This window comes from Anoplophora glabripennis, unplaced genomic scaffold, assembly GCF_000390285.2.
Source record: "Anoplophora glabripennis isolate ALB-LARVAE unplaced genomic scaffold, Agla_2.0 scaffold51, whole genome shotgun sequence".
Classification (NCBI taxonomy): domain Eukaryota; kingdom Metazoa; phylum Arthropoda; class Insecta; order Coleoptera; family Cerambycidae; genus Anoplophora; species Anoplophora glabripennis.
Window position 1 is genome coordinate 1,589,337 of NW_019416324.1, and position 27,508 is coordinate 1,616,844.

Here is a 27,508-nt window from a genome sequence, read left to right on the forward strand (position 1 = left end):
TTAAGTTAATCGTTTTTAAAGGCATATGAAACTAAGAAGAAGGGCGTTGGCAAAGTCGAAGAGAAACAGGCCGTTCTCCATGAAGAAGGCAAAATGGATGACGGATTAGACTTCAGTAGGAGTCAAGAAGAGGAATCGAGGACTGCTAGGGTTATTCGTAAATGTAGCTCGCTTTTCACGCCATTTATTAAGTAAACCTTTGAAAATTTATTTATTTCTGTAAATTTACGATTGTGCTTTTAGCGGCCTGGAACAATTGCAAACGAATAGAAGACACTCGATGTTCTTCCACATGGTCAATCTCAATGAAATGGTAATGTGCCTGGAAGATTTAATAAATTATTTCGCCCAACCCGATGACGATATGGGTAAGAAGGCGTTACTGTCGTATAACTTATAATACTTGCGTATTTTGCAGAGCACGAAGAGAAACAGAACAGACTGAGGGCTTTGAGAAACAGGCAAGATCTGTTCCAAGAGGAGGGCATCCTCAACTTAATTTTAGAGGCCATCGATAAAATAAATGTTATAACTTCCCAAGGATTTTTGGCGGGTCTAGCTGGCGATCAAAGCTGGGAGATGATCGGGGGATACCTTTACCAGTTATTAGGTAAAAGAATTTAGTATAGTACGTTTATTTGCAGCCAATTTGTATAAAGATAGTGAATGACGAACATTGCGAATTTCTCCGAATGCCTTTTGGACTTGAAAATGCTCCTAAAGAACCTTGAATCTTGTTCTCTCACATTTACGTAACAGATGTTGTTAATACTTTCAAAATCATTATAAGAACACACAATACACACATAAGTACTCACTCATTTACCACTTTTCAGCTGCCATAATCAAAGGGAACCATACGAATTGCGCCCAGTTCGCCAATTCGAATCGGTTGAATTGGCTGTTTTCTAGACTAGGGTCTCAAGCTTCCAGCGAGGGTACGGGAATGTTAGACGTACTGCACTGTGTGCTTATAGACTCTCCCGAAGCGTTGAACATGATGAGGGTAAGACGAAATGAAAGTAAATACTGTCGTTTTCGACACGTTTGTGTTGCAGGACGAGCATATCAAAGTAATCATTTCTCTGCTCGAGAAACACGGGAGGGACCCTAAAGTCCTCGACGTGTTGTGCTCGCTCTGCGTTGGTAACGGAGTGGCCGTGCGAAGCTCCCAAAACAACATCTGCGATTTTCTCCTACCGGGCAAGAACTTGTTGTTCCAAACGCAGCTCGTCGACCACGTCGCGAGGTAACGATTTCGTTTGCCGTTGTTGTAAATTCTGTAACAGTTGTATTTCAGCGTCCGCCCGAACATATTCGTAGGTAGAGTAGAAGGCAGCGCAATTTATCAGAAGTGGTATTTTGAGGTTACCGTAGATCACTTAGAACAAACGACTCACATGATGCCACATCTAAGAATTGGATGGGCGAATTCTAAAGGGTATATAAAAAAATTTGACCTAATTGATAAATATTTAATGGCAAATCTTTAGGTACGTGCCTCATCCCGGCGGGGGCGAAAAGTGGGGGGGGAACGGAGTTGGCGACGACTTGTATTCTTATGGGTTCGATGGTGCATATCTTTGGACCGGTGGTAGAAACACAAGAGTTGTAAGAGACAATTCAGAGCCTTTCATACGAAAAGGTAAAATACAATACGATTAAAATTTCATCTGATAAATGTCGGACGTTTGTTTTTAGCTGACGTAATAGGTTGCGCCTTAGATTTAACGATACCCATAATAACGTTTACCTTTAACGGAGTGCCAATTCGAGGGAGCTTCCGAAATTTTAACCTGGATGGTATGTTCTTCCCCGTGATCAGCTGTTCTTCCAAATTAAGGTGATTACGCTTTTCCTTTCGCTTCGTAAATATAAAATCTTGTTTTTCCAGTTGTCGTTTCTTGTTGGGTGGCGACCACGGCAAATTAAAGTACTTGCCTCCGGAAGATTTTTCTCCCCTCGTGGAAAGTCTTTTACCGCAACAGATACTGATGTTGGAACCGTGTTTCTACTTCGGGAATATGGGGAAGAACGTGATTGCCGGCCCGTTATTCGTGGAGGACGACACGGCGTTCGTTCCGAATCCCGTCGATACGTCCATGGTAGGCTTGGCGACCTACGTCGAGTCTATCAGAGACAAACTAGCCGAGAACATTCACGAAATGTGGGCCATGAACAAAATCGAGGCGGGCTGGCAATGGGGCGACTACAGGGACGACTTGAGGCACATTCATCCCTGCCTCGTGCCGTTTGATAAGTTACCGGCGGCCGAGAAGAAGTACGACTCTCAACTGGCGGTGCAGACCTTAAAGTAAGATAAAGTTTTGTGTTTCTCCAACACTTCAACGAACATTATAATAATGCACATGTGTGAATTTGACGGGAACTAACTATGCATTCCATTTTATTTATCGCGTAGAGGCGTATGTGTATGTCCATTCCTTGGATTATACGCCCCTACGTGATAAGAGGGACGAATGGGTGTATGTTTTCCGGTGACATTTTTTTTTTTTTAGGACAATTCTAGCTTTAGGGTATTACATAACGATGGACAGGCCTCCGTCTCGGATCAAAACCATCCGTTTGCCGAACGAGCCTTTCATGCAGGCAAACGGCTACAAACCCGCTCCTCTAGATTTAAGCGCAATTACGCTGACTGCGAAATTAGAAGAATTAGTGGATCAACTAGCGGAAAACACCCATAACCTTTGGGCTAAAGAAAGAATTCAACAGGGTTGGACGTACGGATTAAATGAAGTGACTATAAAGAAAGTAGTTTTTTGTCATAAACTTAAAACTGTTTTCCTTTTAGGACCCCGACATGTTCAGGAGCCCCCATCTAGTTCCTTACGGCAAAGTAGACGATGCGATTAAAAAGGCCAACAGGGATACGGCCTCGGAAACCGTGAGAACGCTTCTCGTTTACGGGTACAACCTTGATCCTCCCACTGGGGAGCAGCAAGAGGCCTTACTAGCCGAAGCCAGTAGACTGAGGCATTCTTTGTTCAGAACCTACCGAGCAGAGAAAAACTACGCCGTAAGCTCCGGGAAGTGGTACTTCGAGTTTGAGATCTTGACGACCGGGCCGATGAGGGTTGGGTGGGCCAAGGCTGATTGTGCGCCTGGGCGTATGCTGGGGTCCGACGAAAATACATGGGCTTTTGACGGATATAACGTAAGTAGCAGTTTCGTTTAATTCTTTAATTCGGCGAATAAAATCCATACTTGAGGAAAAAAAATGAATGTTAAAATTAAACAACGGTAAATAATTTGGTTATCGGTAAAACAAAATCATTTCTTTTAATCGTATATTCTATCATATTTTTACTCTATCGTACAAGTGTTCAACTAATTAAAAAATGCGTTGTGTTTTTTACATATAATTTTGTTCTATTAATATTTATTTATTCACAAGGCGGGTATAGTCTTTCCGAAGTCAGTTGAACATGTATAAAAACGCCTAGTAATAAAATTTGATGAGTTTACACCAAATTCCGCATTGCTGCACTGCACTGCTAGGAAATGTGTCAACAACTGAAATTTATGGCCCAGTCGCCCAGTACGGTTGTGTTTGTGCGCCGTTTGCCCGCGCGCGCTTTCTTCAACTAGGCGTATTCATTTCAATGTCGAGTAGCGACCGAACGTAGTATGTACTGCCTATAGCTCTTTGGTCTCCAATTGAGATCAGAAAGACTATAACTATATAAAGAGTAAAAGTCAATTTTTTTTGGAAAGAAATTTAAATAGATATTTGTTTTAATTATTTCTCAAAATATTTGAAAGAATCTATAAATTAATATTTTTAAATTCACTTTATCAATTTTGGATACGGTGTTTAGCAAAAAAAGCATCATGCCGGAGTTATGGAACCCTTTGGCATAAAGTATCAAATCGGAGACGTAATAGGCTGTTTCATAGATATTATAGATGGTACAATAAGTAAGTTGTATGTCCGAAATGATTGTGTAATGCCGTTTCCGTACGTACGTATGTTTTACATTTGAAAACTGAGGAAATTGTAAACTGATAACCCATGTCGATCTGAAAATAAAAAGGTCGTTTTTCTATAGGAAGAGAAAGTATACAGTAATTCTGCGGAATCGTTTGGAAAGCAATGGCAAGTTGGTGACGTGGTCGGTGTGTTCCTCGATCTTATTGATCACACAATAAGTAAGATTCATTCGTCAGGATGTCAGCTTTATAACTTATCTTTCTCTAATTACATAGCTTATATTTTACATTATTATTTGCCACGTTTTAAGCTTTTTAAAAATTTTCTTGCAGTTTTCTCCAGTTTTGTATGTACAGTGTTTTGGTGTGTTTTTAACAGTATATCGCAAGTTTTTTTGTAGTGGTAACATATTACTTATATCTATCTAGTAAACTTATCTTTCTATTAAAATAAATCGACCAAACTTAATAAATCTTTATGTTCAGATAGTCAACACTTCTTCATATCCTTTGTGACAATCCTACGTTAATTTTTGTTATTAAGTTTGAGTGATGATAGTTTTTATTTAGGGAAATACGTTGATACAAATTTACACGACAATTGTACTTGATTCTACTTTCTTCGTTGTTTGCATGACACTTGTAAAATTTAATTCAAGAACGTATAACTAAACTTTCCGGCAGGTTTTTCTCTAAACGGCGAACTTTTAATGGACGCTCTGGGGGGAGAAACCACTTTTGCTGACGTGCAAGGCGATAACTTTGTACCGGCTTTTACCCTAGGAGTAGGTCAAAAGGCGAAGCTCTGTTTCGGACAGGACGTTACTCAACTCAAATACTTTACGATGTGTGGGTTGCAGGAGGGCTACGAGCCGTTTTGCGTGTAAGTGATTCGAGAAAATCCCCTCGGAACTCCAAATAACTGTAGTGTTGTAGCAATATGAACCGAGCGGTGACTTACTGGTACACGAAGGATCAACCGATATTCGAAAATACGGACGATTTGCAGGATGGGAAAATCGACGTTACCAGGATATTGGCGGGTTCCGACAGCCCGCCTTGCCTTAAGATCAGCCACAATACCTTCGAAACTATGGAAAAAGCCAACTGGGAATTCTTGAGACTGAGCTTACCGGTTATTTGCCACTCGTCGTTTATAACGTAGGTGTACAAGTTTACGTTACATGTCAGGGCTTAATACGTTATTTCTTCCATAGCGAGGAGGAAAAAATGAGAAGGTGGAATGAGATCAAGATCAGGCAGCACCGACTTAAAGTGGAGGCGGATCAGCAAGGCCCGCCGGCGCACATAGAAAATATAATGAAGAGCGGCTTTTCCATGAGCGACATTAAGGGTCTACATCGGAATTACTCCGAGGATGCCGTCGAGTCGGACGAGGTTATGAAGCAACAACAGCAGCAAATGCCGAAATCCATAAGGAACTTACCCTCCCGTCCTCCAAGGAAAGGTTCTTTGTCGAGAGCGGTCAACGGGTATGAAGAAAATGGTAACGGTTACTTGCAATCGGAAATTTTTTTTTTGTCGAGCTTTTCATTTTTTTAGGATTAACTGTGAACTTTGGCAGAGGGGTTCATCGGTCGAGCAGCGAACTGGACATTAATAGATATCACGACATCGCACCCACACATCAAGAGAAAGCCGATGACAAAAAGAAGAGAGGAAGGTCTCCGTTTAGGTAAGACAGTTGTTTTAAGTCGTCCCGATACTTAAGTGATTTCCTTTGTATTTCAAGCAGTGACAGTGTCATCAGGTAAATTTTATATTTACGTCGTGAGAAATCAGATTTTCTTTGTGCTATATCAGAAAATAATCGTATTCCTTTAATTATACAGGGATATCCAAAAGTCTCGGTACGGCTAAAGAACTTTCGAAGCACCATCAGATAGCCAGGGAAAAATCCATACACTTGTCTGAAACATTTTTTCCCAAAATGCTTTCTTCGAAAGTTTTTCTGTCGTACCGGGATTTTTGGATAACCCTGTATACTGAGAGATCCCCACTGCATATTTTGACGAAATTAAAACGTGCATTTAGTAACGCAGAAGATTTGATATCTCCTTCGCCAAAAACGTGGATAACTTTACCTTTTTATATATTTGAGATTCTTTGTCAGATTTTTCTCGAAGAAAAATCGCGATACGTCGAGCGGCGACAGACTGAAAGGTAAGAAAGCGAAAACTCCTGAAGTCACCAGTCGAATAGCCGGAATTAGTCCCCAAGCTAGATCTGTGGGATTATCGAATACGATGTTACAGCGTACTCCTACCGTGAAACAGTCTCAGGTACGGACGTTTTTTATACTTAACCGATCGTTTTCTGTACACGTACCTTGTAGAACGATATCCCCCAAACGGGACCGGAGCGTCAACAGAAACAACTGACTATCGCCACACCTTCCGACGTGGAGGCCATAGGAAATGAAATATACGACGCCGAGTGCCTTAAATTGATCAACGAGTATTTTTACGGTAAGCAAAACGATATTTATTATGTTCCGGTCGACCGTACCTTTTTTTTTTGTAGGCGTTAGAGTGTTTCCGGGTCAAGACCCCACCCATATTTATGTGGGCTGGGTAACGACGCAGTACCACCTGCACAGCAAGGATTTCAACCAAAACCAAGTCCTCAAATCGTCGGTGATGATCGCCGACGAATACGACCGCATCGTGGACTGCGTCGATCGTCAATCTTGTTATATGGTCAGAGCCGACGAACTATACAATCAAGTGTCTCAGGACGCTTCTGGTAAGGGAGCGTCCCAGGGTATGTTCATCGGGTGCTTCTTGGACGCGGCCACTGGCATTATAACGTACACGTGCGACGGCAAGCCCACGTCTCACAGATTTAAGGTACATCTCCGGTTAAATTGTTGGTGTCGCTTTAATGTTTCGATTCCCCGCTAGATGGAGCCGGAAACGAAGCTGTTTCCCGCTATATTCGTCGAGGCGACCAGCAAGGAAATACTTCAGATAGAGCTGGGCAGGACTTCTACGAGTCTTCCGTTGTCGGCAGCCGTTTTACAGAACAGCGCCCGGCACGTGATTCCCCAGTTCCCGCCAAGGCTTAAGGTGCAATGTCTTAAGCCGCATCAGTGGGCGAGGGTGAGTCTTCTGCAAATATTTTCCAGCGATTTAGTACGATTGCTATATTTTTCATTTTTGATCTAAATTAGAGCGGAAAGTAAAAAGCCACTCGACGTTTCGTTGTTTTTATTACACCACCTTCAAGACTATGCTACAAATCAAAAAATTGTAATTGTACAAAAGTTTTTTTGATTTAAATAAAAAATACGGTACAATTACACGTTTCCGATATTTCTAATTCAGGTGCCCAACCAAAGCTTGCAAGTGCACGCCCTGAAGCTGTCCGACATCCGCGGTTGGTCGATGCTCTGCGAAGACCCCATTTCCATGCTCGCGCTCCACATCCCCGAGGAGGATCGTTGCATAGACATACTGGAGCTCATAGAGATGGACAAATTGTTGAGTTTCCACGCTCACACTCTTACGTTATACGCTGCGCTGTGCTACCAGAGTAATTACAAGGCGGCGCACGTCCTGTGCAAGCACGTCGATCAGAAACAGTTGCTCTACGCTATAAAATCGGAGTATATGAGCGGACCGTTGCGGCAAGGTTTCTACGATTTGCTTATCGCGGTCCATTTGGAATCCACGGCGACAACCATGTAAGGACGAGAAAGTTTCGGGAGTACCGTAGTCGCTATACGTTCAATTTTTTTTAGGGAGGTCTGTAAAAACGAGTACATCATTCCGATAAGTCAGGAATTGAAAGATTTGTACGACGATCTGGAGATGGGACACAGCTTGAGGAGGCTTAAAATGGAGTCGGTGCAGCCGCAAATGAAAACGTCGGAAATAACGTAGGACGTTTTTGTATGTATGTGTGAGCAACCGTTTAATTTTGTTATTTCAGGGAAAACATAGAGAATATAAAAAATTTGTATTCTCCACATTTTCCGCTAGATGTGGTGCGCGATTATGTCATGATGGCCTTGGCCGAATCCGTTGAGATTAACCAGGTTCACAACCGAGACCCCGTCGGAGGATCCAATGAAAATTTGTTTTTGTAAGTAAAGATACTGGAAAAAAATTTGACCTACGTTAACTAATTAACTTTTAAGGCCTCTCCTGAAACTTGTGGATCGGTTACTGCTCGTGGGAATGTTAAGCGACGAAGACGTAGACAAACTACTGATAATGGTGTGTCCGGAAACCTGGGACCCGTCCTTCGAGAAGGACGGCAAGGACGAGCACCGCAAAGGCCTGCTTTCTATGAAGATGGCCGAGGGAGCCAAACTGCAGATGTGCTACTTGCTCCAGCACCTGTGCGACGTTCAGCTACGCCACAGGGTGGAATCTATAATAGCCTTCAGTCACGATTTCGTCGCAGATCTACAGACCGATCAGTTGAGGCGTTACATTGAGATCAAACAGTCCGATCTGCCGTCGGCGGTGGCGGCGAAGAAAACCAAAGAGTTTAGGTGCCCGCCCAGAGAACAGATGAATGCCATTTTGTGTAAGTTCAAACGAATAGCAGGTACGTCAATACAAACGGCGAGCGTAAGTGTCTTATTCTAATGAAATGTTGCTTGCAGTTAATTCTCTGTACTAAAATGTGTGCGGAATGGATGTTCGTTTGTCAGCGATAACACGTCATACAGGCGCTTAACCAACTCTTGCGTAAATGTCTCATGTCTCTGAATTACGTGAACAGAAAAGATATTTTTCCAGGCGCCAGAACTGACGTCCTTCTCTATTCTTTCCAGTATTCTTGTTTAGTTTTTTGTATGTCTAAATATAATTATTTAATAAGTTCTTCAAATTATGCAGATTAATACAGGTTGATTCACAACTTATCCAGAAAAATTTGGGAATAGATACGGCATGAGAAATGGAGTGAATATCTTGAAAAAATTTTTTGTAAAATCCTTATGGTTTCCGAGAAAAAAATTGTTGAAGTTGTAGTACATTCAACCATTACATAGCTGGACAACTGTAGTCTCTAGCATCATTCGCAATACGCGTGGAGAGCCTCGTGGCCTCAGCAACTCTGAATACTGAAATCCGATTTTACAATTGTCATTGCGATACCGTTTACAATAGTTTTTTTACTAGTTATTGTCAAAAATGGCTTGCGTGTATAGCAACTCGGAGTTGATGGATATCGTTTTAATTTATGGTGAAGCAAGACAATATTTGTTTTAGTTCGTAGAATCCGAGTAAGACGGACCCCGGAACAGTTGTTGTAACATCAAATATGTCAAATTGTTTTATTATTTACCACACATATTTTTTTTTTAATTAATAACAATAACGACAGAAGCAGTTGAATTGGCTGATATAAAATAGATGCTATAAAATTCTATTTATTTCTTTCCTTGCGAAAGTTTTTGTCCGTTTTTATCACACTTTACTGCCATGCCGGTCGCATTGTGGAAGGTCAGATTTTACAGTGAACCAGTTTCCGGTGCTGTGCAGAAGTGTATTTTTAAATAATTTTCGAACTGCCCTTTTTGATTTTTTTCTTTACAAAATTGTATTTGTAAGAGTCCCCTGTATATCCAAATTTATTTTTGGATGAGTTCTGAATCACCATAAGAAAAAGTTCACTGATCTATCAATTTTCCAAAGTCCAGAAAAATTTTGAAAAACCATTTTATTTTTGAAATATTTTAATATTTTGGACTGGGATCAAGACGGAGGAAAAAAAACCTACCTTGTAGAAGTTTTTTCCAACAAAAAAGATACTTTGCACTTTTTTCGTCCGAGCTAGTCTGGAAAAAATTATTAAAGCCTTGAAGTCATCTTCCGCAGGCAAACAAGCGAATAAATTCACCCTTTAAACGTAAGAATGGTCAAATTTCACTCAAATATTGAATAAAATAATATGTGGAAATGAATATTCGATTTTAATTCAATGCAAAAAAATAAAAAATTAAAAGAATTAAAAGAAAAATTTTCAAAATTCTCGAAAAAAAATTTCCGGACCGAATTTTATACCTGTTTTCACGTATACTGTATTTCCTACTTGAATACTTAAACGATCAAAGGAGATTTACATCAGCAACCAGAAAAATTGCTATTTTCTTATAATATACAAAAATTCTACATTTTTTAAACTGAGTTAACATCAGATCAAAAATATCTTTTTTATTCACCTTTACGAAATGCTGTTCATAAAAAAGTGTTAAATACGAATAATATTTTTTCGCTCGTACTACGTTTTTAATGCATGAAAAATATTTGATAAAATTTTAACAAATTACATACCTTCTGTACACGTCTTAAATATGTCTCAAGTAAAAGCACACATTTAAAAAATATTACACGGATGCAGGATCATACAACTTATATAGAATGAATTAATATATGTATTTTTATATTTTATGTAAGTATATTTACTACGACTCAGTGCAGTGTGCTTAAAATGTCGCTTTTTTCATCCTACTACAGCATCTAAAAAGAAAGAAATGCCCTGAATTGTAGCCTGTAAATTTAAAAAATTAGTTCCAATACTTTTCTTAGTGTAGATTAGGTATTTTTTTTTCACCACAAATGGGGTTCAAATGTATATCTGAAATAAAATATAAAAATTCCCTTAAAAAATAACTAGAAAATAGTTTTTTTCCTGCATTTCAACCCTCATATCGTGTATTTTTTATTTTTTTTTCTATTTGAATTGTTTTTCGTCCACTTTCATTAAGTTTGAATGGCTTTCCACCACATGTATCGAATTTGTAGGCTTCAAAAATTTAGAGGAGGAGGAGAAAGAAAACTGCCCGTTGGGCGAAGACCTATGCGACCGGATGAACATCTTCCATGGCAGATTGATGACCCACGTTTCCTTGCAGGCCTTGCTGGCCCCCCAAGAAGAAGAAAATCCCGATGACCTGATGAAACCGGGTCCGATTAAAAAACTATTCAATTTCATAAATGCCGTAAAGGAACTCGAAGAAGAGCCCAAAGAGGAACCCGAACCCGAAAAGAAATCGCCGGAGGAAAACTTCCGGAAGGTCCTAATCGACACTATAGTCAGATGGGCCAAGGAAACCCAAATAGAAACTTCTAAACTCGTTCAAGAAATGTTTAGTTTACTGGTAAGGCAGTACGATTCGGTCGGAGAACTGATAAGGGCCCTGGAGAAGACTTACATCATTAACGCTAAGACCAAGAACGACGTAGCGGAAATGTGGGTCGGTTTAAGCCAGATCAGAGCTCTCCTTCCAGTACAGATGTCCCAAGAAGAAGAGGAACTAATGAGAGAGAGGCTGTGGAAGCTGGTGAACAACCACACTTTCTTCCAGCACCCCGACCTGATCCGAGTCCTACGCATCCACGAGAACGTCATGGCGGTGATGATTAACACTTTGGGCAGAAGGTCCCAAGCGCAGTCTGATGCCAGCACCGTGCAGGCCAACGAGGGGGATATCGTTCTGAAAGAAAAGGTTCGTTCGTCCGAAGACCTTTAATTCAGTTGAGAAACTTTTTTTTTTTATAGGATACGTCTCACGAAATGGTTGTGGCGTGTTGCCGGTTCCTGTGTTACTTCTGCAGGACCGGTAGACAGAACCAGAAAGCGATGTTCGAGCATTTCGACTTCCTTTTAGACAACAGCAATATCTTGTTGTCGAGGCCGAGTCTTAGAGGTTCGACGCCATTAGACGTGTCGTACTCGTCGCTTATGGAGAACACAGAATTGGCCCTTGCTCTTAGGGAGCACTATCTGGAGAAAATCGCGATATATTTGTCTCGCTGCGGGCTCCAGTCGAATTCTGAGTTGGTGGAGAAAGGTTATCCGGATCTGGGGTGGGATCCTGTGGAAGGCGAGAGATATTTGGATTTCCTAAGGTTCTGCGTGTGGGTAAACGGTGAGAGTGTCGAGGAGAACGCTAACTTGGTCATCAGGCTCTTGATTCGTAGGCCGGAATGTCTGGGTCCGGCACTGAGAGGAGAGGGCGAGGGTCTGCTGCGGGCTATAGTTGATGCCAATAAGGTACGTTGGATGTAATTTTTTACAGCCGGAAAAAACATATTTGTAGGCGTGAATCGAACTACTAGATACAGAAAATTTACTCTACCAAAAACTAATTTTTTGTTAAATTTTACGTAGATGTCGGAAAGAATCGCAGACAGAAGAAAGATGATGGACGAAGCCGAAGGCACGGTCGTAAACTGCGCTCAATTTACCCATCCTCTGCCGGAAAGCGAGGACGATGAGGATTACATCGATACCGGAGCGGCTATTTTAAATTTCTATTGCACGCTGGTCGACCTCCTCGGAAGGTGTGCGCCGGATGCCGCCGTTATTGCTTTAGGTAAAAACGAGTCGCTTCGCGCAAGGGCCATTTTAAGATCATTGGTGCCACTGGAAGACTTACAAGGCGTTTTAAGTTTACGGTTTACCTTGCATAACCCGGCCGCAGGCGAGGAGAGACCAAAATCCGACATGCCTTCCGGATTAATACCTGGACATAAACAATCGGTGGTACTTTTCTTGGAACGAGTCTACGGTATTGAGACGCAAGAATTATTCTTCAGGCTTCTAGAAGAGGCTTTCCTGCCGGATTTGAGGTGTGCTACGATGCTGGATAGGGTACGTATACAGCTTTTAATTATTTTTTTACCTATTTCCTGCTGTCTTCTAGAACGACGGAAGCGAATCGGACATGGCACTGAGCATGAACCGCTACATCGGCAACTCCATACTCCCCCTATTAATTAAACACAGCAAGTTCTACAGCGAAGCGGAAAATTACGCCTCTCTATTAGACGCCACTTTGCATACCGTCTACAGGCTCTCCAAGAACCGCATGCTCACTAAAGGTCAGAGAGAGGCGGTTTCGGATTTCTTAGTCGCGTTGACCAGCCAACTTCAGCCGGCTATGCTCTTGAAGTTATTGCGAAAGCTCACCGTCGACGTTTCTAATCTTTCGGAATACACGACCGTAGCTTTGAGGTTGTTAACGTTGCATTACGAGAGGTGCGCGAAATATTACGGGTCTAGTACGGGCCAAGGGATCTACGGTTCGTCCAGCGACGAAGAGAAGAGACTGACTATGATGCTGTTCTCTAATATCTTCGATTCTTTAAGTAAGATGGATTACGATCCCGAGCTTTTCGGTAAGGCTCTCCCCTGTTTGACGGCTATCGGTTGCGCCCTACCGCCCGATTATTCGTTGTCTAAGAATTACGACGACGAATGGTATTCAAATAAGTCGTCCAAAACCGGTCCCGACGGTCCTTACAATCCGCAACCGATTAATACTTCCTCCGTGGTACTTAACAATGACCTGAATAATATCGTGCAACAGTTTTCCGAACACTACCACGATGCTTGGGCATCTCGGAAGTTAGAAAACAGTTGGCAGTACGGAGAGTCTTACTCCGGTTGGGACGGCAATAAGACACATCCGCGTTTGAAGCCATACGCGATGCTAAACGATTACGTAAGGAAGGAAATTCTTTTAAGTTCCTTTCATTTTGACATAAAATTGTTTTTAGGAAAAGGAGAGGTACAAGGAACCGGTGCGGGAGTCCCTAAAGGCTCTCCTCGCGATCGGCTGGTCGGTTGAACACACGGAAGTGGACTTGCCCTCGAACAGCAGGAACTCGGTGTTGCGCCAGTCCGGGGAGGGGACGTCCGCTTTCAATTACAACCCCCACCCTGTCGACATGACCAACTTGACTTTGTCCAGAGAAATGCAGAACATGGCCGAGCGGCTGGCGGAGAACGCCCATGACATCTGGGCCAGGAAAAAGAAGGAGGAGCTTAACACTTGCGGTGGGGGGATTCACCCGCAGCTCGTGCCGTACGACTTGCTCACCGATAAGGAAAAGAAGAAAGATCGTGAAAGATCGCAGGAGTTCTTGAAGTACTTGCAGTACCAAGGTTATAAATTGCACAGGTTGGTTAATTAAAAAAAAAATGTATCTCCTGTCGAAATATTTCTCGTTTTTAGGCCAAACCGTGGCGGGCAACAAGAGACGGAGCAGTCCACCGCCGGTCCTTCCGTAGAACTGAGGTTCGCCTACAGCCTGTTAGAAAAGCTGATCCAGTACCTGGACCGCGCTTCCATTAACATGAAACTGCTGAAACCTTCACAAATTTTCAGCAGGAGGAGCTCGTACAAAACGTCGTCTCGTGACATTAAGTTTTTCTCGAAAGTCGTCCTGCCTCTGATGGAGAAATATTTCTCCACGCACCGAAACTATTTCATAGCCATCGCTACGGCCACAAACAACGTAGGAGCCGCCAGTCTAAAGGAGAAGGAGATGGTTGCCTCTCTTTTCTGCAAACTGGCGAGTCTGTTGAGGTCTCGCTTGGCAGCCTTCGGGGCCGACGTGAGGATAACCGTCCGGTGTCTGCAGGTTCTAGTTAAGGGCGTAGACGCCAAGTCGTTGGTGAAGAATTGCCCGGAATTTATCCGGACGTCTATGTTGACGTTCTTTAACAACACGGCCGATGATTTGGCTCACACGATTATCAATCTGCAAGAGGTACGTATGTCTTTTGCGACCGGGAACGGTGCAGAACTGTTTTTGTTTTTTTTTTTTTCAGGGAAAGTACAGCCATCTAAGAGGAACTCATCTGAAAACTTCCACCTCGTTATTCTATGTCAACGCCGTGGTACTTCCAGTCCTTACGTCGTTATTCGACCACTTGGCAAATTGCGAATACGGCAGCGACCTGCTGTGTAAGTAACGATTATTAACGGAAAACAGCCGAAAGTACGTGCCCTACTTTTTTTTCAGTGGACGAAATTCAGGTGGCGTCGTATAAAATACTACAAGCTCTGTACATTCTGGGAACGGACCCCAATTTAACGCACGATCGTAAATACTTGAAGACCGAGATGGAGAAATACAAACCCACTCTAGGATCGTCTTTGGGAGCCTTTAGTTCAACGTTTCCGGTCGCTTTTCTCGAGCCGCATTTGAACAAGAACAATCAGTTTTCGCTCTTGAATCGCATAGCGGACCACTCATTGGAAGCGCAGGGTAAGATTTATGTAATTCCTGTCTAATACGATGTTGCAATGTTCCACCGAAAATTCTGCAGGCCTTTCCACAGCCTCGTTATTTAGCGCTTTATTAATTTGGCTGCAATAAAAAAATGTTTGTTTTTAAAGCACTGTGTTCAGTTCGTGAATCTCAGTGACCTTGACCAAGTTTCGGTGAATTACATAATATCAATCTGGGAAAAGTTAAAACAAATAGGGACACCTAAAAGAATACTAGAACTTGCACCTCAAAATTGGAGCATTTGCGGATCTACGTCCGTACGATTTTTTTTTTTTTTGTATTGTAGGTTATACAATTTTGTCTCATTGCGACACCCCATACGACTATTTATAATCTTCCGTTGTAGATATAATGGCAAGAATGGAGAACTCCATGCCAACTCTGGACACCATCCTCTCGGAGGTGGACCAGTTCGTCGAAAGCGAGAAAACCTACGCGGACGCCCCACACGTCATCGACGTTATTATGCCCATGCTGTGCTCCTATTTGCCGTTTTGGTGGTCGCAGGGACCCGATAACGTCAGTCCCACAGGCGGGTAAGTTGACACGGTTGCTTTGATTTCATAACGGCCAGATTTCGAATAAAATCCGTTTCAGAACTCTCGTTTCGATGGTAACTGCGGAACATATGAACCAGTTATTGAAAAACGTGCTCAAACTGATCAAGAAAAATATCGGTAACGAGAACGCGCCTTGGATGACCCGGATCGCCGCGTACACCCAACAGATTATCATCAACAGCAGCGAGGAGTTACTCAAGGATCCGTTCCTCCCTCTAGCGGAGAGGGTTAAGAAAAGAACCGAGGCCATGTTCCACAAGGAGGAGAGCTTGAGGGGATTCATCAAGAGTTCAACGGACGATACGTCACAAGTAAACGATTGTTTATAAATTTCGGGATTTGCGATAATTAAATCTGTTGTTACAGATCGAAACGCAAATCCAGGAAGACTGGCACCTCTTGGTCAGGGACATCTACTCGTTTTATCCGCTGTTAATAAAATACGTCGACCTGCAAAGGAATCACTGGTTAAGGCACAACGTTGCCGAAGCCGAAGACTTATACAATCACGTAGCGGAAATTTTCAACATCTGGTCCAAGTCGCAGTACTTCCTAAGGGAGGAGCAGAACTTCATTTCCGCGAACGAAATTGATAACATGGTGCTGATTATGCCCACGGCTACCAGGAGGACGGTGGTGCCCGACGGGACGCAACCTACCGTTGGAAAGGTATCGTTGAAATATGCGTTTTTTAACACGGACGTAATCGTTTAATTTTGTGTTTTCAGAAAAAGAAAAAGCACCGTGACAAGAAACGGGACAAAGACAAGGAGATACAAGCGTCTCTCATGGTCGCCTGTCTGAAACGTCTCTTGCCGGTGGGATTGAATCTGTTCGCGGGTCGCGAGCAGGAACTCGTTCAGCACTGCAAAGATCGCTTCCTGAAGGTAACGACATTTTTGTAAATGCCTTTAAATCAATCTTGGCGATTTTAACGTGAACGTACCGATTGTAGAAAATGCCGGAATACGACATTATCGACTTTGCCAAGAACCAGTTGACGCTTCCCGACAAGATCGATCCAGCGGACGAAATGTCTTGGCAACATTACTTGTACAGTCAACTCGGCAGCAAAAAGACGGTGTCGATCACTGCCGTTGACAATAACGGCAAAAATCAATTGGAAGAGACCGTCGACAGGATTGTGGCGATGAGCAAAGTCTTGTACGGGCTTCACATGGTAAGTTAATTTTGAATAAAATTTCTCTTATTCTGATATTTTTTGTTGTTTATTTAATCAATTTTAAGCAGATTATTTTTGTCGATAGTAAAGTAGGTTTTACTGTGAAGAAAATTAACGAATTGGTAGCGATAATTTTTAAGAAATGAAGTCCAAGCATTCTTTGACGGCCTAAATTTGCAGAAATTATTACCTGGACAAACAAAATATGACCGTATAGGGAATTAAATTTTAAATTAACTTCTTTAAAAAAATACTCAAAATTGCAAAGAACGGTTTTTCTTAACTAAAAAAACTATAGCTCCGATCGAAAAATTTTAAACGAGAAAGTTGTAGGTTTTAAAAAGATCCATCGACTGACTTTCTATACGTAGCGATTGCTTTGTTACTTTTCGAGGTATATCGAAAAAACCGTTAAAAACCTTGTCTTTTATCTCCTTCTATAACTCGTTTACACTTACGTAAAAAGCACATTTTTGAAAAATTAAAAAATAAATATTTTCGAGATAAATAATTAAAAAAAAGGCACTCTTGAAAATCGGCTATAGTAGAATAATATTCGATGCAAAGTAATAAATCAATGCCTGTCGGGGAATCCAGTGCAGTGCGGTTTTAAGGGGTTTAGTTCACGTTTGGCACCCCTACTGCTAGAATTTTCTACTTTCTATTTCTATTTTTTTTTTCTTGAAAATATAAGTATTCAACATTAACCTCCATCTAGCGCATCGCTGTAAAATTTTAATTGCGTCTTCTACAGACATAGAGAAACATTTTTTGTTTAATTCTTGAAAAAAATTCAGCAATTTCTTTCTATAAACGTCGTCATAAAGTAAAAATTGTGTTATTTGAAAAAAAACGTAAACAAAAAAATTGCTATTTTTTCAGTCATCTTGATCCTTAAAATTAATAAAAAGTCAACATTTTTTAACAGCATGGTAATACAACTCTTTATGAAGAAAATAAACCGAAAATCGTTACTGTAGAGCCATCCGCTGAGAAGATTAGCCAATTTTCGAGAACACCATTTTTTCAAAAAATCGATATATCGAAAAATAATTAATATTTTTAAATTCTTCAAAAAAGTACTTTTTTTGGCTTACCGCGAACTATGCTTGCAGTAAATAGCAAGTATGAGAACGTAAATGTAAACGAGTTATAGAAGAAGAGGAAAAAGAAGATTTATAACGGTTTTTTCGATATATATCAAAAAGTAACAAAGCAATCGAAATTTACAGAAAATAGGTTGATAGATCTTTTTACCTACAATTTAAAACTCATTTAAAACTTTTCGATGGGAGCTACAGTTTTTTAATTTTAGAAAGACCGTTTTTTGCAACTTGAGAATTTTTTAGGCATGTTCGTCATTTTGGATCGAGTTTAAAGAACAAAAAACTTCCAATACAGTCATTTTTTTTCCAGGTAATAATTTCTGTAAGAACTTCTCTATAATAGTGCTTGAACTAACAGGAAAATTAATTCTCCGGCATTATTATAATATGTTTGTGCTTATTTTAATTTTTTTCCTACAGCAATAAAATTAGTACTTTGTTCGGTAGTAAATAGACAAAAACTATTTTTTATAGATTCTTTTCTGGATTATTTTTACCGGTACAAATTACAATTACAATTTTTTGTAATATCAAGAAATTTTGGTACCTAGTTGAAAATGCTTCCGTTATCATTTGTTTAATTTGGCACATTATTCATTTAATTTTTGTTGCGAACTAGATCGATCACCCGCAACAACAGCAGAAAGGTGTTTACCGGAGCATGGTTTCCACCCAAAGGAAGCGTGCAGTACTTTCTTGCTTCCGACAAGCTTCTTTGCACAGTTTGCCAAGGTGCGTTGAGTAGCTTTTTGTTTTTTTTTTTTGGTCATTTTAGTTGGTTCGTTAACACTCTAACACATGTACTAATCCACACCCTCGTTCTCCGATGTTTAACGTTTGTTTGTTCTTGTTGTTCTTTCCCCACTAACAGGCGAGTAAGAAAAAGAATAACAGAGACGGCTGGAAGAGAGTTTTAGGAGCCGCCCGGAAAAGGGCTGCTTTGGCTTGCCTTAGAATGACCCCTATTTATAAGCTAAGCAGGTGTGTTACATACTAATATAACCAGAAAACCACCTTGGGTCAGAATTTATAAATTATTTCTCATCTAGGCATCGCGCCATAAACATATTCATCCGTACCTACCGCGACTTCTGGTTGCAAGACGAGAACGTCGGGCAAGAAGTGATGATCGAAGATCTCACCCAGAGCTTTGAGGACTCCGAATTGAAGAAGAACGAGGGGGAAGAGGAAGAAGGGAAGCCGGATCCCCTCACGCAACTTGTTACCACCTTCTGCAGGGGTGCCATGACTGAGAGGTCCGGAGCTTTGCAGGAGGATCCGTTGTATATGGGTTACGCGGAAATAATCGCCAAGTCCTGTGGAGAGGAAGAGGAAGAGGGGGAGGAAGAAGGCGATGGGGGGGAGGGCGAAGAAGGCGGATCTTCGATTCATGTAAGTCTTGAGAATTGTTTTTTCCTTGCAATCATTTTAGAATAATTTACAAAATGTATACTCGATCAAGCTTTATTCCCGATACGACCATTTTTCACCTAAGTACAGTCTCTCAGAAATCACGGAAAAATTTCTTTTGACTCTTCAATTTTTTGCATTAGTTTATACCTTAACCATGCCAAACGGGTAAAAGTCAAAACATAAATGGAGAATCATAATTTTTAGTGGAATCGAAATTTTCTTTCAAATCCGAGATGCAATCATTTGATAAATGCCTCCATCTGACATGTTGTAGCCACCTCAACACTAAACTAACTACTTTTAACGGACTACTTTAAAAAAATTGTATGGAATATTTTACGTCACACTATAGTTTTAAGATTGCAGGTGAGATTGCAACACCAAAAGGCAAACGAATATATTCGTATTATCCGTGAAGGGTCTATAAAATTAGGCCACGAATATATTCTTTAAAACTATTAGAGAACGATTACAAACTAGCATTATATATTTTTGTAACATAAAAAAATGACAAAGGTACTATTTAATATTTTTGTTTTAAATTGCTAAGAGGACAATGAGAAAATTAATGGTAAGAGAACGTCCGTTATGTAATTTATATGTGTAAGTTTGTCGCTCTCATTTAGTTGCGACTATATTCCAACTCGTACTTTAGGAGCAAGAAATGGAGAAACAGAAGTTGCTCTTCAACCAGGCCCGCCTAGCCACAAGGGGGGTGGCGGAAATGGTGCTGCTGCACATTTCCGCTTGTAAAGGCGTCCCGTCCGAGATGGTTATGAAAACCCTCGAACTAGGCATCTCGATTCTACGTGGCGGTAACTTCGACATACAGATGGGCATGTTGAATCACCTGAAGGAGAAGAAAGACGTCGGCTTCTTCACCAGCATCGCCGGTTTGATGAACAGCTGCAGCGTGCTGGATCTTGACGCTTTTGAGAGGAATACTAAGGCCGAAGGCCTTGGAGTAGGATCTGAGGGTATCAGAATTAATATTTTTTTTCAACTCGAGTTTCATTTGTTTTTGGTTTTAGGTGCCGCCGGAGAAAAGAACATGCACGACGCAGAGTTCACGTGTGCCCTATTCCGATTTATCCAGTTGACGTGCGAAGGTCACAATCTAGGTCTGTTTTTTAGGAAAGAAAGTCGATCATCGTAATAATTTTTTCCTTTCCAGAATGGCAAAATTATTTACGTACTCAGGCGGGTAACACAACGACAGTCAACGTCGTCATATGCACCGTGGATTACCTGTTGAGGCTCCAAGAGTCCATAATGGACTTTTACTGGCACTATTCCAGCAAAGAACTGATAGACCCCGCTGGCAAAGCCAACTTTTTCAAGGCGATCGGTGTGGCGAGTCAAGTCTTCAACACCCTTACAGAGGTCATTCAAGGCCCTTGCACCCTCAATCAACAGGCCTTGGCACATTCCAGGTAGGCGGTTGTCGAAATTCGAACCTAAAAAAAGAAATACGATTAAATTCCTATTTGTCTTCAGGTTGTGGGACGCGGTAGGAGGTTTCCTCTTCCTCTTTTCTCACATGCAAGACAAACTCTCGAAACACTCCAGCCAGGTGGACCTGCTCAAGGAGCTGCTCAACCTCCAGAAGGACATGATCACCATGATGCTGTCCATGCTCGAGGGTAACATCGTCAACGGCACCATCGGGAAACAGATGGTGGACACCCTCGTCGAGAGCGCCGGGAACGTCGAGCTGATCCTGAAATACTTCGACATGTTCTTGAAGCTCAAAGACCTGACCTCCTCGGCTTCCTTCCAGGAAATCGACCTCAACAGCGACGGTTGGGTGTACCCGAAAGATTTCAAGGAGAAGATGGAGCAACAGAAGAGTTATACGCCGTAAGCGTGTCAAATTAAATTATCGATAAATACTGACGGCTCCGTTTCAGGGAAGAAATAGAATTCCTGCTGGCTTGTTGCGAGACGAACCACGACGGCAAGCTGGACTACCTCGGTTTCATCGATCGCTTCCACGAACCGGCGAAGGAGATCGGTTTCAACTTAGCCGTGCTCCTGACGAACCTCTCGGAGCACATGCCGAACGAACCCAGGCTGGCGAGGTTCCTAGAGACCGCCGGATCGGTATTAAATTATTTCGAGCCGTTCCTGGGACGTATCGAGATCATGGGCGGCAGCAAACGCATAGAGAGGGTGTACTTTGAGATCAAGGAGTCGAACATAGAGCAGTGGGAGAAGCCTCAGATTAAGGTAAGCGGGGAAGGGACGGTAGCGCGGGACGTTCACGTATTTGGACTTCTAGGAATCTAAACGGGCCTTCTTCTATTCCATCGTGACGGAGGGTGGCGACAAGGAGAAACTGGAGGCCTTCATTAATTTCTGCGAGGACGCCATCTTTGAAATGCAACACGCGAGCGGTCTGATGGCCGTCGAGGAGTCCGGAGGCGGTGGACCTACGCGGGCGACTAGTTACAGTTATATAACGGACGAGGATGAAGATAGGTGAGTGTAAAATGTAAAATTTTTACTACTTCTTAATTTTGTCTTCATAAAAATTGTAATGTGCTGTTCGTTTTGCATAGCGTTCCAATAATATATTCACCTGCAGGACCTGGAGACGTTCTACTGTTATAAATCACTTATTGTGTGCAAAAAGAGAGATATCTGAGACTGCACGTTTGACTTGTTCTGTTTCATTTTTCAGCTGAGGCATTGTCAGCGCTCGTCATAAGCGTATAAGTGGAAAACACCTGTTATTATTTTCACATTTTAGGTGTTACACGTGATATCAGAAATGGATTCGTGTGTGTGTATGTGTGGCTAATCCGCTTGTACTTATTTTTGATTATGCGCCTCTCCTTCAGGGCTGCCAAAGATCCGATCCGGAGAACTTACAACGCACTGAAAGACGGCATATATTACGGACTGTCCTCTCTAAGTCCGTCCAATATTAAGCACAAGATCGCGGAGATGCAACAGATGACCATCCCCGAGTTGTTCATCGGTTTCTTCAAGATGATATTTTACGCCTTCTATTATTCGGGATTCGGCGTGGCAGTGGTTATAAAGTATATACTGGGCGTTCTGATGTCTCTGATGAGGGGACCCACAGTGGAGGAACCGGTTATTCAGATCGCGCACGAGGTGAAAGTTGGACCGATGAGGGTGTTGCCCTCGCTACCGTCAACGGAGGAGCAGAGTACGCAGATGCAGGCGTTTGGGTTGGACATAACGAAGGAGGATAACGGGCAGTAAGTTTCCTGAAACCATTGGAATGATGTAACCTTCTTAACCGATGATATTGCAGGAGACAACTACTCTGCCGACTAATACTTTGACCAGCATTAAATTATATCCAGAATATCTAGTAAATAGTTTATTCATCAACTGATACTACTAATAATTTCCAAACCAGTATATGGCTGGTGGTTCCGCTGATGAATGATCCTATCGGTTTTCTAGACGCTGCAGGTATATTCAGTGCCGGTCAGGGCATTAGTCCGCAGAGTAGTTGTTTCCTGCAATATCAGTACAAAATTTGCCTACTGGGCAGTAGGTCACTCGGAGTGAGACTTATTCGCTGCAATTTAATGATCCACTTTTCTAATTTTGAATATTTAAGTTAACCATTGAATTATGTATTTGTTTTGTATATTTTTATTATTTTTTTATTAGATACAAGATGGCAGCACACGAATCACCATCCGGCAGCCAACCTTCGTCGGGCGATGGCGAGACCACTCCAGAGGAAGCGGGAGAACATCCGGAAGCAGAAACGCCAGAACAACCGTTATCATTGTCCGATCTCCTTGGGTAATTGATCGGCTAACTTTCTAATGCTTAACTTTTTATTGTTCGATTTTTCCAGTGGCGAACAAGCGAAGAGGGCGCAACAAGAAAAGGTGGAAGCCCAGGCGGCCCAGCAAGCGGCGATGCAAGCCATCGAAACGGAAAGCAAACAGGTGCACACCAACGAGCCGTCGGCTATGTCGCAGATCAACTTTGCGGCCTACGGCCACCGCGCCGTTTCCTTCCTCGCTCGGAACTTTTACAACTTGAAGTACGTGGCTCTGGTGTTGGCGTTCTGTATTAATTTCATGTTGCTCTTCTATAAGGTGAGCGAGATTGTTCGTTTCGTCGCATTTAGCCGGTTTTACAAGATATTTCCTCTTAGGTGTCCAACCTGACGGACGACGTTAGCGGCAGCGGTAGCAAAGGTGTGGCGGATATCGTGGAAGGTTCGGCCGACGGCGGGAGCGGTTCCGGTTCGGGAAGTTCGGAAGAGGAAGAGGATCCGTTGGAGCTGGTACACGTGGACGAGGACTTCTACTATATGGCGCACGTCATGAGGTTGGCCGCGTTGCTGCATTCGATCGTTTCTCTCGCGATGCTCATAGCCTACTACCACCTGAAAGTGCCCCTGGCTATATTCAAGAGGGAAAAGGAAATCGCCAGACGTCTGGAATTCGAGGGGTTGTACATCGCGGAGCAGCCCGAGGACGACGACCTGAAATCGCACTGGGACAAACTGGTTATATCTGCGAAGTAATTTTTTTAAATTTCATTTGAATGAGTTCTGAATGTAACAAACGTCGGTTCCAGGTCGTTCCCGGTGAACTACTGGGATAAGTTTGTGAAGAAGAAGGTTAGGCAGAAGTATAGCGAGACCTACGATTTCGAATCAATAAGCAATCTCTTGGGGATGGAAAAGACGTCCTTCCAGCAGCAGGATTCGGACGAAAAGAAGAGCCTCATATCTCTGTAAGTAATCGATTTTTTTTTTAACTTTTGCTCGTAATTTTCATACCTGCCCACCGAACTGATAAAAAAACTAATTTCCTCTGGAAAAACTTACACCCTGTACGATTTCTACAAATTTCCAGGATCATCAACATCGACTGGCGTTACCAAATCTGGAAATCGGGCGTTACGATCACGGACAACTCCTTCCTGTACTCCCTCTGGTATTTCACCTTCTCCATCCTCGGGAACTTTAACAATTTCTTCTTCGCCGCCCATTTGCTCGACGTGGCCGTTGGTTTCAAGACCCTGCGTACCATCCTGCAGTCGGTAACTCACAACGGGAAGCAGCTGGTGCTCACCGTGATGCTACTGACCATTATCGTGTACATCTACACGGTGATCGCCTTCAATTTCTTCAGGAAGTTCTACGTGCAAGAAGAGGACGAGGAGGTCGACAAGAAATGTCACGATATGTTAACGGTGAGTGCATTTGTTTGTTGAAATGTATTTTTTATATGGTGCCATTAACGTTTGATTTTTTTACGAAATGTTAGAAAGTTTTTTTTTATTATTTTCAAGTCAGTTGCTCTGATCTTTAAATTTCTGGCTTTTTTCACAATGTCTCAATATTTAAAATAAAATATAAAAAAACATGTGCGAAACGTTTTTTGTGTAAAAAAAAGGTCCAAACCTTAGATTTCAGGTGTTAAGAAGTGAAAAAAATGTCACGGAATGATGGGACAAAATTTTACCTTGCCCCCGAAACCCAAAAAATAAAAATACTTGTCCTTATCTGAACATTTCCAAAGGGTCATTTGAACTACTCTTATACAGGCTCTTACAAATTCGCTTCTCACTACAGGGATCTCGGAAACAGTAAGAGGTACGAAGTAGCTTAAATGGGGGCAAAGTTGCGGAATCAGGGGACCAACATTATGCCTCTAAAAAATCAAGGCTGACATGACTAGTTTTCGAAATATTTGAAAAAAACCGAAATCTTGGAAGTCCGTTTTTGTTTCATTTCAGCCTCGTTTGTAAGAGTAGTTCAAATGACCCCTTGGTATACAGGCTATTAGAAAATTTGCTTCACACTACGGGGATCTCGGAAATGGTAAGAGGTACGAAGTAGCTTAAATGGGGGCAAAAAATCAAAGCTAACATGATTAGTTTTCGAAATATTTAAAAAAAAACGAAATTTTGGAAATCCGTGTTTGTTTAATTTCATCCTTGTTTGAGGTGCTATTGAAAAAAGAAGAAAACTTTCTCATGGCCGCTTTTTGCCCTCTATCGAATGGCATAATCAATTTTTGTATGTAACGTTTCGTCTCTCCAGAACCATCATCAACTTAATTTTTTTAAATACGACCCTGGAAATTTTATTAAATTTTTCGCATGGTAATAGTTTAAATAACTAGATGGATTTCACAGGGTCTAACGACACGTACAGTGTATGATAATTCAATAAACAAAGAAATCTAAATAAAAAATTTAGATAAATTTGGAACGAATACAATGAAGATGAATTTTTCGAGACAAAACGTCTGAATCTGGTTCAGGCTGAAGCAGTACAGTATTGGGGGTCATGAAGGCTTGCAAAAAATGGAATAAAATTTCTAGGGTCATATTTAAAAAAATGAAGTTGATGATGGTCCTGGAGAGACGAAACGTTACATACAAAAATTTGCCAGGAGAAAGTGTTCTTTTTTCAATATCACCTCAAGCAAGGCTGAAATGAAACAAAAACGGATTTCCAAAATTTCGTTTTTTTTTCAAATATTTCGAAAACTAATCATGTTAGCCTTGATTTTTTAGAGGCATAATGTTGGTTCCCTGATTACGCAACTTTACCCCCATTTAAGCTACTTCATACCTCTTAACGTTTCCGAGATCCCTGTAGTGAGAAGCGAATTTGTAACAGTCTGTATACCAAGGGGTCATTTGAACTACTCTTATATACATATGTATATATATATCCCCGAGGGAGAGGGTGAGCTCGCTCGGTTAGGGAGTCGTTTGGCATACAAATTCGGGAGAACTGACACAATTTCATAACATACGCAAAATCTATAATATACCGGCGGATTCATTATTTTTATGATTTGTGCTCGGTAGAGGACAGGACGAAACTTAATTTTGTTTTAAAATTTGGAGGGTCATTCCTTTTTTATATTTATGGTCATTTAAAAAATGTTTCTATTTTTCAAATCGAAAACGATAGATAATCTCATTCTGTTCCCAGTGCTTTGTTTTCCACCTCTACAAGGGTGTGAGAGCTGGCGGAGGTATAGGCGACGAAATCGAGCCGCCAGACGGCGACGACTACGAAGTTTACCGCATCATGTTTGACATCACGTTCTTCTTCTTCGTTATCGTCATCTTGTTGGCCATCATTCAAGGTAAACGCAACGCTCGCCATATCCAGGAGGGTTTAAGCGACTTAGAAATTACCTTTGGACTGTTCCAGGTTTGATCATTGACGCTTTCGGCGAGCTTCGTGATCAACTCGAGAGCGTCAAGGAGGACATGGAGTCCAACTGCTTTATTTGCGGCATAGGGAAGGACTACTTCGACAAGGTTCCCCATGGGTTCGATACTCACGTGCAGCAGGAACATAACCTTGCGAATTACATGTAAGTGATGTCGTTTTGTTAGTTTTTATGTAATGTGGTCGACCGTAAGTAAATTTATAGTATCATCGGTTGATATGGGTTGAAATGTCTCGTTCTGTCTGACCGACATACAATTTAGGTATTTGGATGTCTATCGACATAGTTTGATAATTGCTGGTGAGAGATAACCTACAAATTATGTGTCATTAAATGTCATTGCCTCTCAGTGCCTACTGACGCAAAGCGTTGCATTGTGCCTACTGATATAACATTGTACCTACTAGCAGAAAGTGATCTTAGTAATCCGTGCCGAAAGCTTGACATGTTTATCATTGTTTACTGGATATTGGAGGTGTAATTTGATCATTATTTCTCTCAACATCATTTCACTTGGTGTGAAACAATTCAATGCAGCTACAGATTCGTAGGTCACTCTTTGTCAGTATACTTTGCCTTTAAGTTCCCTAAAATAAAATGTCAATTAAAACTTGCAGGTTTTTCCTTATGCACTTGATAAACAAACCGGACACAGAATACACGGGTCAAGAAACGTACGTGTGGAATATGTACCAGCAGAGGTGCTGGGACTTCTTCCCCGTGGGAGACTGCTTCCGTAAGCAGTACGAGGACGACGGTGGCAATTAAATATAAGCTTTCAGAAGAACGTAATTAATCCGGCCTATTTGATATTTTCGTCTAACGCTCAAATTTTCTAAGGTTTGTCTTAGGTGTTAGTTTTTCGATGAATATTGGGATATCCACACATGGCAAACATTTTAAAGCATTAAGGGTTAGTTGATATATATATTTGTTTGTTTGCATGTCACTGTAAATAAGCTTAATGTAAAAACTGTTTTAAACGAGAATAGCAGTACAAACTTGTTGGATTTGTCAAGTA

General features: G+C 41.6%; 1 protein-coding gene across 3 annotated transcripts in view; it reads left to right on the forward strand.

Annotated features, from left to right (window-relative positions):
- The window catches only part of LOC108907648 (ryanodine receptor), a 31,381-nt gene extending 3,873 nt beyond the window's left edge, over window positions 1–27,508 (forward strand). The window contains exons 12-65 of one of the 3 annotated variants that reach the window (XM_018711404.1): window positions 22–191; window positions 244–368; window positions 419–610; window positions 837–1,006; window positions 1,059–1,249; window positions 1,301–1,441; window positions 1,494–1,645; window positions 1,702–1,843; window positions 1,895–2,314; window positions 2,520–2,760; window positions 2,816–3,178; window positions 4,074–4,173; window positions 4,639–4,837; window positions 4,891–5,115; window positions 5,172–5,461; window positions 5,518–5,650; window positions 6,089–6,257; window positions 6,311–6,443; window positions 6,499–6,824; window positions 6,879–7,076; window positions 7,302–7,660; window positions 7,718–7,855; window positions 7,909–8,061; window positions 8,117–8,532; window positions 10,737–11,440; window positions 11,494–11,988; window positions 12,106–12,588; window positions 12,641–13,441; window positions 13,497–13,900; window positions 13,955–14,492; window positions 14,554–14,689; window positions 14,748–14,993; window positions 15,364–15,553; window positions 15,615–15,888; window positions 15,944–16,246; window positions 16,306–16,464; window positions 16,533–16,757; window positions 18,486–18,598; window positions 18,916–19,258; window positions 19,935–20,256; window positions 20,311–20,400; window positions 20,454–20,712; window positions 20,777–21,139; window positions 21,190–21,508; window positions 21,561–21,760; window positions 22,123–22,509; window positions 22,934–23,071; window positions 23,127–23,373; window positions 23,433–23,803; window positions 23,861–24,019; window positions 24,142–24,481; window positions 26,241–26,397; window positions 26,466–26,631; window positions 27,105–27,508. In XM_018711404.1, coding sequence (XP_018566920.1) covers window positions 22–191; window positions 244–368; window positions 419–610; window positions 837–1,006; window positions 1,059–1,249; window positions 1,301–1,441; window positions 1,494–1,645; window positions 1,702–1,843; window positions 1,895–2,314; window positions 2,520–2,760; window positions 2,816–3,178; window positions 4,074–4,173; window positions 4,639–4,837; window positions 4,891–5,115; window positions 5,172–5,461; window positions 5,518–5,650; window positions 6,089–6,257; window positions 6,311–6,443; window positions 6,499–6,824; window positions 6,879–7,076; window positions 7,302–7,660; window positions 7,718–7,855; window positions 7,909–8,061; window positions 8,117–8,532; window positions 10,737–11,440; window positions 11,494–11,988; window positions 12,106–12,588; window positions 12,641–13,441; window positions 13,497–13,900; window positions 13,955–14,492; window positions 14,554–14,689; window positions 14,748–14,993; window positions 15,364–15,553; window positions 15,615–15,888; window positions 15,944–16,246; window positions 16,306–16,464; window positions 16,533–16,757; window positions 18,486–18,598; window positions 18,916–19,258; window positions 19,935–20,256; window positions 20,311–20,400; window positions 20,454–20,712; window positions 20,777–21,139; window positions 21,190–21,508; window positions 21,561–21,760; window positions 22,123–22,509; window positions 22,934–23,071; window positions 23,127–23,373; window positions 23,433–23,803; window positions 23,861–24,019; window positions 24,142–24,481; window positions 26,241–26,397; window positions 26,466–26,631; window positions 27,105–27,255 — 14,229 coding nt within the window. In that variant the 3' untranslated portion in view covers window positions 27,256–27,508. The remainder of the gene's footprint in view (window positions 1–21; window positions 192–243; window positions 369–418; window positions 611–836; window positions 1,007–1,058; window positions 1,250–1,300; window positions 1,442–1,493; window positions 1,646–1,701; window positions 1,844–1,894; window positions 2,315–2,519; window positions 2,761–2,815; window positions 3,179–4,073; window positions 4,174–4,638; window positions 4,838–4,890; window positions 5,116–5,171; window positions 5,462–5,517; window positions 5,651–6,088; window positions 6,258–6,310; window positions 6,444–6,498; window positions 6,825–6,878; window positions 7,077–7,301; window positions 7,661–7,717; window positions 7,856–7,908; window positions 8,062–8,116; window positions 8,533–10,736; window positions 11,441–11,493; window positions 11,989–12,105; window positions 12,589–12,640; window positions 13,442–13,496; window positions 13,901–13,954; window positions 14,493–14,553; window positions 14,690–14,747; window positions 14,994–15,363; window positions 15,554–15,614; window positions 15,889–15,943; window positions 16,247–16,305; window positions 16,465–16,532; window positions 16,758–18,485; window positions 18,599–18,915; window positions 19,259–19,934; window positions 20,257–20,310; window positions 20,401–20,453; window positions 20,713–20,776; window positions 21,140–21,189; window positions 21,509–21,560; window positions 21,761–22,122; window positions 22,510–22,933; window positions 23,072–23,126; window positions 23,374–23,432; window positions 23,804–23,860; window positions 24,020–24,141; window positions 24,482–26,240; window positions 26,398–26,465; window positions 26,632–27,104) is intronic. The other 2 variants (XM_018711406.1, XM_018711405.2) reach the window with 2 other exon arrangements.